At 31.4% G+C, this 11,664-nt stretch overlaps 2 protein-coding genes and 1 non-coding gene across 3 annotated transcripts; 2 read left to right on the top strand and 1 right to left on the bottom strand.

Annotated features, from left to right (window-relative positions):
• The first annotated feature begins 151 nt into the window (after positions 1-151).
• TRNAR-ACG (transfer RNA arginine (anticodon ACG)) lies at positions 152-224 on the top strand. The gene has a single exon. It is a non-coding gene; the product is annotated as a tRNA-Arg (tRNA).
• A 4,833-nt stretch (positions 225-5,057) lies between these two features.
• LOC106641424 (uncharacterized) lies at positions 5,058-7,013 on the top strand. Its single transcript, XM_089597683.1, has 4 exons — positions 5,058-5,715; positions 5,805-6,281; positions 6,358-6,737; positions 6,868-7,013. Exons 1-4 carry the CDS (start codon positions 5,145-5,147, stop codon positions 6,979-6,981), a joined length of 1,542 nt encoding a protein of 513 aa, XP_089453809.1. The 5' UTR covers positions 5,058-5,144; the 3' UTR covers positions 6,982-7,013.
• Positions 7,014-8,089: 1,076 nt separating this feature from the next.
• On the bottom strand, positions 8,090-11,456 carry LOC149373207 (uncharacterized). The gene is made up of 2 exons (XM_089597701.1): positions 11,055-11,456; positions 8,090-8,800 (listed from the first exon to the last, which is right to left on the bottom strand). The coding sequence occupies exons 1-2, from the start codon at positions 11,150-11,152 to the stop codon at positions 8,296-8,298; spliced, it is 603 nt and encodes a 200-aa protein (XP_089453827.1). The 5' UTR covers positions 11,153-11,456; the 3' UTR covers positions 8,090-8,295.
• Between the last annotated feature and the right edge of the window lie 208 nt (positions 11,457-11,664).

Below are 11,664 nucleotides of genomic sequence, written 5' to 3' on the forward strand. Positions count from 1 at the left end.
GAAAAATATGTAATTTAGTGTGAAAAAATTATTTGTGATTTAAAAATTAAAAGATGAATATGGAAAAATTAAAATTTTTTCAGTAAAATAAAAATTCTACCATTCTGATCTATTTTTATTTAAGTAGCTTTATTTCGCTACCCCTCCTAACGGTCCTGTGGCGCAACGGATAACGCGTCTGACTACGGATCAGAAGATTCCAGGTTCGAATCCTGGCAGGATCGATCTTTTTTTTATAATTACGCAATTAGTTGCACATAATGCTTTTTCCTACAAAGTAACTGATATTTGCTTTGTCTTGAATGAATTTAATGAATTTTAAACATTACTTATATATTAAGACTTGTGCTTACTAAGAATCGTATAAATTACAACGTCTACTCCTTTCAGGAGGAAGCACGAGTAAAAGTATAGGTATATTAATAGGTACGTACTCGTCTTGATATTTGTAGAAAGTGTCATACTTATAAAAGTTTTTGACAACTATTATTGTAAGTTAGCATCTACATGTTGAAAAATTATTTTCAGTTTATAAAATGTTAAACTTCATTGATTTGAAAAAAAAGATATTTTAACATAATTTAAAAAGGAAAACAAATGTTTTTCTGTGCAGGGATTTCATAATGTAGACAAAAAGTAGCTACATCTTAATTTTTGCTAGTCCATGTTGTAATATTTACTATCTCAATTATTATTATTATTATTATTATTATTATTATTATTATTATTATTATTATCGTTATTATTGTGATTATTATTACTGTTATTATTAATATTTATAGTTATAAAAAGAATCTACTTTCATATTTGATTATTTAATGTAAGAACAATGTTATTTTAATAAAGAAACTCTGTATGCAAATAACATAGTAGGTATATACCTGTTTACATAATTATGAACATTTAAATCTAATAGATTTATTACTATGATTACTGTTTGAATATTTATGGTTTGATTAATTTCTTTGATGGATAATAATTTTTTTTAACTAAGAAATAAAATACAATGCCACCCCCTTCCCTCTCCTTTTTTCATAATATATACTCTTACTTGAAACAGATCTAGTATACAATTTAGAAAATACACACATTTTTGGCCAAGTAAATACACCCTTGATAAAGTATTTTGCTCTGTCGTTCTTCTCTATTCCGGAGAAAGTAATGTTAGTGTGTGTTCTCTTGTGGTAATTTGCTCGCTCAACTACGTCTCGTCAAGATGGTGTACTAAGATTTTTTGCAATTTACAGTTTTTTTTTTTTTTTTCTTATGCTATGATTAAATAAAAGTTATTGGGCCTGTTTTTGCTTTTGTATTTTTCATGTAAAAAGACTGTGTTCGAATTTAAGACGTTTTATGCTGCAATATTGTATTGTTAACTCTGGCGTTTAAAAAAATTGTTTCCCACTGTTTATTTTTAAAATATTTTCAGCACTCATTTCTAACAGGATTTTTTCCTCGGTCTGTTCTAAAATCACAGACTCAAACAAACAATGATTGTAAAATTATCTAAGAAACAATTCTGCTGTCCAACAGAAAAAAAGGTATAAGTGACATGAATATTGGACCGCGCAAAAACTGTTTTTTATGTAAATGTGACATAATTATTCTATTTTCCACAAAAAAAGAACGATTTGTCGATGGGAACTATGAAAATCTACACTCACCCTTCTAACTTGGCGCAATTTCCTGGTAAAAAAAGGGTAAGTTCAAAAATACAGCTTATTCCATGGGGCTTACCCTTTTTCTACTTTGGAATCCAAGGCGATGCTCATCGACTTTACAACGTAAAAAAAGGGTAAGTGCACTTACGCTATCTACCTGGCGCGATTTTCACGTTTTGTGTCACTTACCTTTTTTTTTGATCGCTGGTGAAAATTATTAGCAATTTTTCCAGTTTTCAATAAATTATTACTATATCACGGCATAAGATATTTAATTTGTAGATGCTTAGACGCAGAATTGTCTGACGAATCGATTGGTATAAATAGCTCATTTTCGGCAAAAAAGTCACTTATACCTTTTTTTTCGTGGGACGGCAGAATCACACCGTTGTATCATTGAATGAAGCTTATAAAATTTTAAACTATACTGACCCAATCAGTTTTTACAATCAGTAATAAATTTAGGGATATTAAAAAATTCTTGCTATCACAAAGCTAAGAATGTAAAAATTGAGGGTTCTTAGAAATTGTGGTTAAGTAAAAATTTTTAATAATCACACACTAGCTACTATTTTTGTTGTTGTTAAAAATTTAAGCTACAGTTGTAATTAAAGAAGATAATTATATCAGATGAATCCTAATAATAGTGTGTGGGTGGATTTAGCCTCTTCTTAAAATACAAGTCATTGAAAAAAATTGCTGAAGCTGCAAACTAAGTAGCAGTAACTTATAAAAAGTGTAAAAAAAAAAAAAATACCAGTTTGTACGTAAACGAAAAATAACACGACATAATCGTCAAAATGTCTCGTTTCCCAAGTATGTCGAGTACCCGAATTGCAGTAAAAAGATCCATAACATTTCGGTCCAGCTGCTGAATATTGATTGAGACGAAAGAGTGGAAGGATCGAAAGCATCGGCTCGTCGTGGAAGAGATCGAAAATGCTTTCTCAGGCTATCACGCTTTCCTGTCTTATCCGAGACAATTTCACGATGCCAACGTGAGAAAAAACGTCCTTTTTTATCAGCGTTGCTTTTTTTTCTGTATTGGCTTTGTCTGTTTAGAAAACGGTTTTCGTGGTAAGGAAAAAAAAGGCGGCAGGAGGGAGGGAGTGAATTGAGGGCTGATAGGCTAAGTGAAATTTATTGTAGCGCGCTCATGAGATCAAGTGCGACTGCGGTGCATAGGTGCTTTTCGCTGTTTCTTTCGTGGCTTTTGGGTCGGCGCGATATACATGCTTAAATTGAGGAATTGAGTTGGAGATTTTTCGTCACCGACAGATAGTTTTCTATCAAAAATAAATACTTTTTCCCTAGAGCGCACGGCACGTGAGTGTAAAAAAAAATCTTGAATTTTCTAATCATTCGATTCGATTAGCACGTGTGGGTGACTGGGTGTTGGATGAAATTTCACGATTTTGCATGATGATGTTTCGTGAAAAAATAATCTAGAGTGGAATTTTTTCGCACGTTTTTCGAGGCAAAATTAATAAAAATGTTTTTAGATGTTTGCCTTTCGGGGCCGTATGGCTTACAAATTAGTTTGGAGTTTTTAAATAATCCGGGATGTGTGATATTTTTATGTAGATTTTAGCTATTCCATTTCATTACTTGATTCACGTATAATATTTATTTACATTTTTGTACCAATTTGAAATGAGAATTTTCAGGTAACGTGAAACTAATTTTTGATTTTGAGTAAATTTTTTGTAGTATTTGAAATATTTAATTTACAGTTCGATATTTTCAATCTTAATCTTAATCATATGTTATTAATTAGTTTTGAGAAAATTATCTAAATCCTCTGTGCTCAATACAAAAAGGTGGCTGAAACAAATTTGACAATTCTTTTGTTTATTCAACAAACGGATGAGTCAGAGCAAAAAGTGAAATTTAAATACTATAGGATTTTATTTAAAAACTATTTTTGTAGCATAATATTATGTCTAAACAGATTTTATATTATTATTTCGTCAGTAAATATGAAATAAAAAAAAATTAAAAAATATTACAAAAAAAATTTTTCAGCCATTTTAGAACGATTTTTGTTATTTCCTATTTTGTACATAAATGACATATAAAAAGTGACATACAATTTACAAATTTTTAACTTTTCGGTCTCAGTCACAGTATTGAATCAAATCACTGCTTTTTACTACTTTTACAGTGTAAATTAATGATTCAGACATTAGTCAAAGGTAAAAAATTTGAGAAAAGACATTAGTTATAAAGCTTTTATAATTTTAATAAAAAAAATAAAAAAGCTAAATTTAAGTTGTCTTTTTTAAACAAATCGTTTCTTTTATATCCAGAAATGTTTTATGCATAGCTCTAAACAACTTAAATTTTGTGCAAAACTAGTTATTAGTTGGCATTTGACACATGAAAAATACATAAGAAATAACTGAAAAAGTTATTTAAAAAATAAGTTTAAAGCCTTTCTCTTTGATAAATACAATACTTATAAACCAAGGGAAAAAAATAATATTACCGTTAAATGATTAATGCATCGTACTTTCTTTTTCTACCGAAATTCAACAAAAATAATTGGACCGAATTATTTTGAAAAAAGTCAACAGCAACATTTTCAAGTTGACAAAATTGTTGTTATAAAGTACTGGTGAAGTATAGTAAGCCACGAATGAAACCAGAATTTAAATGTAAAAGTTTATTTATTTACACTTATAGTTAGAAATATTCAACGCTTGTAAATAATTAAAAAACGATCTTAAGGTTTATCTCCAATAGGCACAAACAATGGACTTCAACTGAAGTATTAAATTCATAACTTTTTAAAAACGCATTTTCAGAACAACTTCAATGAAATTAAAAACATCTAAATATAAACTTTAAATACTTGGATCAAACAAAAATGTAGATCTACTCGAGTAAATAACCGAATTACTGCAGATGCCCCAGTTACTACACTTTTGCATATAAAACACTTACTATAATTATTAAAAAAATGAATGGTATTTCAAACAAATTGCTTAGCTTACTACCGTTAATACTTGACTTGAAAAAATAAATGGTTAAAATTAACCCAGTTTTAGTTAATGTTTAAACGTTCTCATAATAAGCGTATATGTATACAAAAGCATTCTCTTTTTATTGTACTAATAAACGTGTCACAAATACATATTTCATAAAATTAAAAGCTTAAAATTTAGGCTGTGTCAATGTTTTTCATTATAAGCAATACTATGTTTTTGATTCAACCATTTCCATTAAATTTTGTTGTTTTTGTTAATAACAATATGAAAAGCAGTCTTTGGTATGTAACACATTGTTTTCTGTACGACTGCATGAGTGCGGGCACATGGATCGCCAATTTCACCACCATACGCATGCACATCAGTTGACACAGAGTTCGTCTGCTCGCTAACTGCCCTTCCGGAAGAAAGTTTGTTTACAGGTTTACACTGGTGCGTGGTTATACGCTGATTTGTTTGCCTAGTGACTGAAATCGTGGGTTGTTCGTTTAAAATGAAAGAAGCTAAAAGTACCGTTTCCAAGGAAAAAAAGAAAAAAAAGCTCGAAAAGAAGTCACGACTGCAGTATTCGAAGGAGAAGATGGTACTGGCCGTAGAAGAGGTTAAACGAGGCAGTTCCATTATTGCCTCGGCAAGGAAATTCGCAGTGCCTGAATCGACGCTCAGAGCAAAACTACAAAACAAATACAACGACAAAAAGCCTGGGCCATCTTCCTTCTTGTCTCAAGAGCAGGAAAAGGAAATCGTTGATTGGTTGTTTTGCTGCTCCGAAGCTGGTTTTCCAATCACAAAATCTCAGTTGTTGCAAAGTGTGCAGGCATTTTGTGTTAATTTGAAGATCAAGAACCCGTTTACAGACAATAAACCGGGAAGGAGTTGGTATGGATCTTTTGTCAAGCGTCATCCGGAAATATCAGTGAGAATCTTGGAAAACGTCAATTTGAATAAAGCAAAAGTCGCAGAAGATACATTAAAACAGTGGTTCACTAAAACATCTGAATATTTGAGTAGTGAAAATGTATTGGATATTGAACCAAACAGAATATTTACTTCGGATAAAACAGGCAATAAGAAACATTTCTAAGCATGATTTCATTACATTATTCTTTATTTACAAAATTTATTATACTTACAAGTTTATCAATTCCAACAGGAATCTCAATTGTCTTGGCATCTACAAGATCTAAAAACGGAAATAAGAGGGAAGAAAATATTCAAGTTTTGGTGACAGGCAACGCTGCAGGAGATCTTGCGCCCACTTTCATACTCTTTACTGGGAAATCAATACCTAAAAATGCTGCTTTAAATGCTCCACCAGATTTTTCATTTGGATGCAATGAAAGTGGCTGGATGTTAGCCAAAACATTCTACGAGTACATGGTAAACAAGTTTGAACCATGGTTGACTGAAAAAAAAATTGAACGACCAGTTGTATTTTTCATCGATGGTCATTCGTCGTACATCACACTACCATTGAGCAAATTCTGTTCTGAGCACAAAATTGTACTTGTTGCTCTACATCCAAATGCCACGCACTTGCTACAACCTCTTGACGTGTCGTTCTTTAACTCATTGAAAAATCACTGGCAACAAATCCATGGTCAAGTTTGTGAAAACTCTGCATCCAAATGTATGAATTTTTTTTTTTTTTTCTAGCTTTAACTTAAAAATCAACATAAACCTTGCATCTACTTTTATTCTACTAGGTATAAAAAAACATCAATTTGCTCAAATTTTGAAATCGACATTGGGTAAATTAGATGTGAAAAAACTGCTTCAAAGTGGTTTTCAAAAATGTGGCTTATATCCATTAGATGCAGAAGCTCCCGATTACAGTAAATACATTAAAAATTCTAATCAAATATATTACGTGGATTGTACGAGTGCAGAACCTTTATACCCAAGCAATCCTCGAGTTGAAGATGTTGAAGTGATCGAAAAGTATTTAAGTACCGATCAACTACAACGATTCAGAGATAATGAAGATTTCAATTGGATAGGCCCAGCTGAGGATAAAAATCTTTTTACCGTATGGTGCCAAGCAAAACTATCGAGCGGGAATTTGAATGATCCGACAGATTTGAAGGTATGAGTAACAGTGTAGATTCTTTTATATGTGTCGAGACGAATAGAGAAAACATGTATGCATGTGTACTACTTATTAACGTATATTTATCGTAGTTTCATTTTCGAATAATGAATAAAATTAATTACAGGAAAACGAAGGTCCCGAAACTTCTGTCGATCAAGTATTCACTGAATGCGTTTCGAATCATTCAAAAGTATCTCTTATAGCCAATAATGATGTAAATAATATGTTCTGTATTTAATAGATGCTTGTAATTCAAATTTTTGTACAATATTGTGAAAGTAATGAAATAAATTATTTTTTAAAAAAACAAATTTTTTTAATTTACATTACAATAATGTGACCCAAATACACAACACAAATATGGGCACCTTAAATTTTTTTTGAAATAAGTACTTGTATGGATTAACTTTTTATGTTAGCCAATGTACAATTTTGAAGATCCTACAAATTCCATCAGCCTCAGTTTGATTCTTGCTAGTTCTGAATTGTTATACAGTACTACAGTAAATAACACTAATGTACCAGTTGCAGATAAAAATTTAAAGATGTCAATTCAATCAGATAATGCATTAGACATGGAGTATGATGAATAAAATAAGCAAATAACCATCTCAAACAGATACTACACGTAATTCAGTGATAAGTCTTATGGATAATACCAACAGCCAAAATATAAGTAATAAAAGCGATATTTACAAGAATCCACTTATTATTAAGTATAATAATACATTGTAAAGGAATATCTAGTATCAGTAAAGGAAAATTTAACTTGGTCTACTGATAGTAAACTTAATTCTACCAGTAAGATATCCAAACAAAGGTTGAAGCTACCTTTAATCGTATCTGGAGATGAATGGCAAAAGTTACAAGAGACGAAAGAAAATGAAAAACGAATAAAAATTAATAATATTGAAAAAAGAAAAATTATGTATGCAGAAAAAAGTAAAGAAATCTGATGCACTTGAACGCAAACAAAAACATGGACAAGAACCTATAAAGAGAAAAAGAAAAACTTAAAAATCAATCATTAAAAATATAAAACATTTAAAAGAAAAAAGAGGCAGCAGAAATTATTGAGTTAAAAAATATAAAAAAAGCCAACTGAAAAAAAATTTTGCAAATTGAAAAAAGAACATGATTTACTGATTTAAATATTTGTTTCACCATGTTTTAAAAAATAGTTTTGATATTTACTTAATAAAAATTATTACATTTATCGATTTTAACATATTCTTATTTCTGCGTTCGCAGTAAATGGATTGCAGTAACTATTGGTAAGTCGCTCAGTGTTTGGTAACTATTTTTTTTGTGTGTTTTTAAACTAAAACCATTTATTTATCACTCTAAAAAATTTTAATCACATTAACAATAAAGTAATGGTGTCTAGATAAACTGTTGGTACCAGTTTTTTGGTATTTAATAACTTTCTGTGATGTCCAACGTTCATTGGATTTCAGTTCGCAGTAATTGGGTCATTTACCCCTATTTAACAATTCATTTTAAACGATTCGATCAAACATTTCCAGATTTTTGGAGATTTTAAATTTTAATTTCAATCACAATGCGAGTCTTTAGAAGCTACTTTTTTTCGCTTCCTATAAGCTATGTGTCGTAGTTTTTCTGATTGTGCGAAATCCTTTTGCGAATCTTCAGTATCGTCCAAGTTTTTTTGTCGCTGTCTGTATATTTTGTGCCTTTGTTTTTCTGATTCTTTGTAATCACATTGATAATCATCACTGGTATTTTCTGTTTTTTTTCTTTGCCTGTATGCGCAGTGCCGCATTTTTTCCAATTCTTTGAAATCAATTTGAGAGTTTTCACTGGTCCTTTTTTTTCGCTGCCTGTAAGCTTTGTGTCGTAGTTTTTCCGACCGTGCAAAATATTTTTGCGACTCTTCACTGCCGTCCGAACTTTTTTGCCTCTGCCTATACATTTTGTGGCGTTTTTTTTCTTTTTCTTCATAACTCACTCTTAATTCTTCATTTCCGTTTAGAACTTTCCGACGCAGTCTATATTTTTTACCTCGTTCGCTGGATGTTGACGGTGGTTTCCAATATCTGAAAATTAAAAATTAATGGTACGTTTATGCAATGTAAAATCACAATGACATAAAAATATTATCAAAGCCAACAAAATTAAACATATAATAAATTATTTAATACATTAATATTTCTATGCATCGATCTTAATTTTTATTACTTTAGAAATTGAACTTTTAAAAATAAACATTTACTTGAAATCACTACATAAATATGAATAAGTTTACTTATTTACATAAAATTTTTATAATAAAATAAAATGCACACAATACAACTCAACTTTCAGGCTTCTTTTTGTAGCTGATGAGATGACAAGATTTTTTGATCGCATAAAAATCTTTAATTTGTGTTAGAAAGACAAAATTCAAAATTCAATAAAAACCATAAAGATATTATGTAGGGGTAAACAAGGGTATTATTGCGGTTGCTCCAATTATTGCGGCACTCTCGAATAATGCGTATATTTTAATTGAACTGATGAATTATGGATAGTAAATACTTGAAATTATTAAATCAAGTTATAGAGTACCTAATTCATTGAACTTCAGTTAAAAAATAGCCTTAAAAACTTTACATTTGTATAACAAAAAATCACGTCTGCAATAACTGGTGCACGCACATAACCTCTTTCATTATGATGGTATTATTGTGGATACCCGGTTGATTTAGCATTGAAATTGACCACAATAATACATACAGGCATTTAATAAAAAAAAAAAAAAAAAATCACAACGATTTAACGCACTTAATTTCTTAGACAATCGTTTAAAGCTAACCACTAAAAAAAAACCGCAATAATACCCCCGTTTTCCCCTATGGACAAAGAGAGCCGTGATCTTTTGCGGTCACGTATAAAGTGACGGGCGGTTAGTGCCATACACAGGATAGAGTACCATGAAGGTCTTTTAAATAAACGCTATTGGACAGATACATTTGAAGTTTCAAAACTCACAAAGGGAATTTAAATTTTTCATGGAACGAATGCAGAGCTCTTAAAAGTGGCTCCATAGGGTAAACGGGGGTATTATCGCGGTTTCTCCAATTATTGCGGCTCTCTCGAATAATGCATGTATTTTAATTGAACTGATGAGTTATGGATAGTAAATACTTGAAATCATTAAATCAAGTTATAGAGTACCTCATTCATTAAATTTCAGTTCCCAAATAGTATTAAAAACTTGACATTGGTACAACAAAAATCGCGTCCGCAATAAATGGTGCACACATAACCTCTTTCATTATGATGGTATTATTGTGGATACCCGGTTGATTTAGCATTGAGATTGACCACAATAATACATACAGGCATTTAATAAAAAAATAAAAAAAAATCACAACGATTTAACACACTTAACTTCTTAGACAATCGTTTAAAGCTAACAACTAAAAAAACCGCGATAATACCCCCGTTTACCCTACCTCCGCGAAATTCAAAAATGTACTTTAAACCCTTAAGAGCTGTACATCATAGGGTTCGATGCTCATTGTATGCACTCGCGGTACCTCTGTGGGATTTTTCCCTACACGTTCCATTATTACTGAGATAGCTCATGGCTCTTCAGTGTTATCGTGCCGTCGCAGTCAGTAATAAAAAAACCGTACCTAAAATTAAATTCTCAAAAACAAGTATGAAATGTGGCCTAACGGAGTCCAATTAGGTACCAAAAAACCAAATAAACAACAAGAAAAGACTTTAATCCTATCATCCCAGAATCTTTAACCCCATTATCCCATAAATCCAGAAGTATTTGACCCCATAAGTTGATAACCACGGAGAGTTTTTTATCTTATAACATAGGGAACAGTTTATAAACTCCGTGGTTACTGGGTTATGGGGTTAACGGCTCTGGGATTTTAGGGTTATGGGGTTAAAGGACTTTGGATAGCGTACATTTTTTTATTTCCCGAGTGCCAGAAGGAGACCAGACAAGCAATTCAATTCATGTTTTTCTTCATTACAAAAAAATACATACCTAAATGGCATTCTTTTACTTTTGATTTTGTCATTTATTCACGAAGTTGTAGCCGATTTTGTGACGATTCTCGTAAGACTATACGTGTGTAAGTGGCAAGTTTTTAGTAGCGGTAGGTATTCTTGTAAATAAAGAGGTAAACAGTAGTATTTTTTAAATGCAAATAAATGTCGTGGCATACTTTTTTATAGAATATTTGACTTTCAGAGATTCTTATCGTTTCAATATTTCAATCAAAAGGCATTGTACGTTCTAATGTTAGTACTTCAAGTGAAAAAATATATATACATATTACTTACTCTTGAGAAGGATAAACATTTGTTGATTCTGAAATCGGCTCAGCAAATATTTTCATTTCTAGGGGTTCATCCTTAACGTCTCCATAATCTGAATGCATTATCGTGAATGCAGTGGACTTTTATGTCAACGCGTGAGATAATATCGGTGTAGGGGCAGAACTAACAAAAACACGTAACTTCACAGAAAAATTAAAGTTCAATGACGGCAGCCACGTGCTTCATGTTTTGACGTTCACTGAAACACAATCACGACAAAATCAAAACAACTAGGTACGTATACGTTTGCCATCACACGTTATTTCTGTGCTCTGATTAGTAAGTAATACTAACTAAGCCTTACAAAGTGCTGATTCGCACATAACGATTTATTCAAAGAAACGACAGTAACAAGAAAAAAACGGCTCATATAGAGCTTTGAATGCTATAGTAGATATACAGTACACCGTTTACTATTTTGTGTAAAACGTGATGTGACCAATAATTGAGCAAATTGAGAGGCAGTGTGCACATGGTCGAGCGCAGGACTCGGGGAGGTATTAGCGCTTGCAGCGCCAATTGCGGAGAAGGTGAGAAGCATTGAGGAAGAGAGAGCAACACAGAGCACAAGAGA

The sequence above is a fragment of the Copidosoma floridanum genome, unplaced genomic scaffold, assembly GCF_036245765.1.
Source record: "Copidosoma floridanum isolate Cflo_tuat_1 unplaced genomic scaffold, Cflo_Japanese_pri ptg000035l, whole genome shotgun sequence".
NCBI classification, from domain to species: Eukaryota; Metazoa; Arthropoda; class Insecta; order Hymenoptera; family Encyrtidae; genus Copidosoma; species Copidosoma floridanum.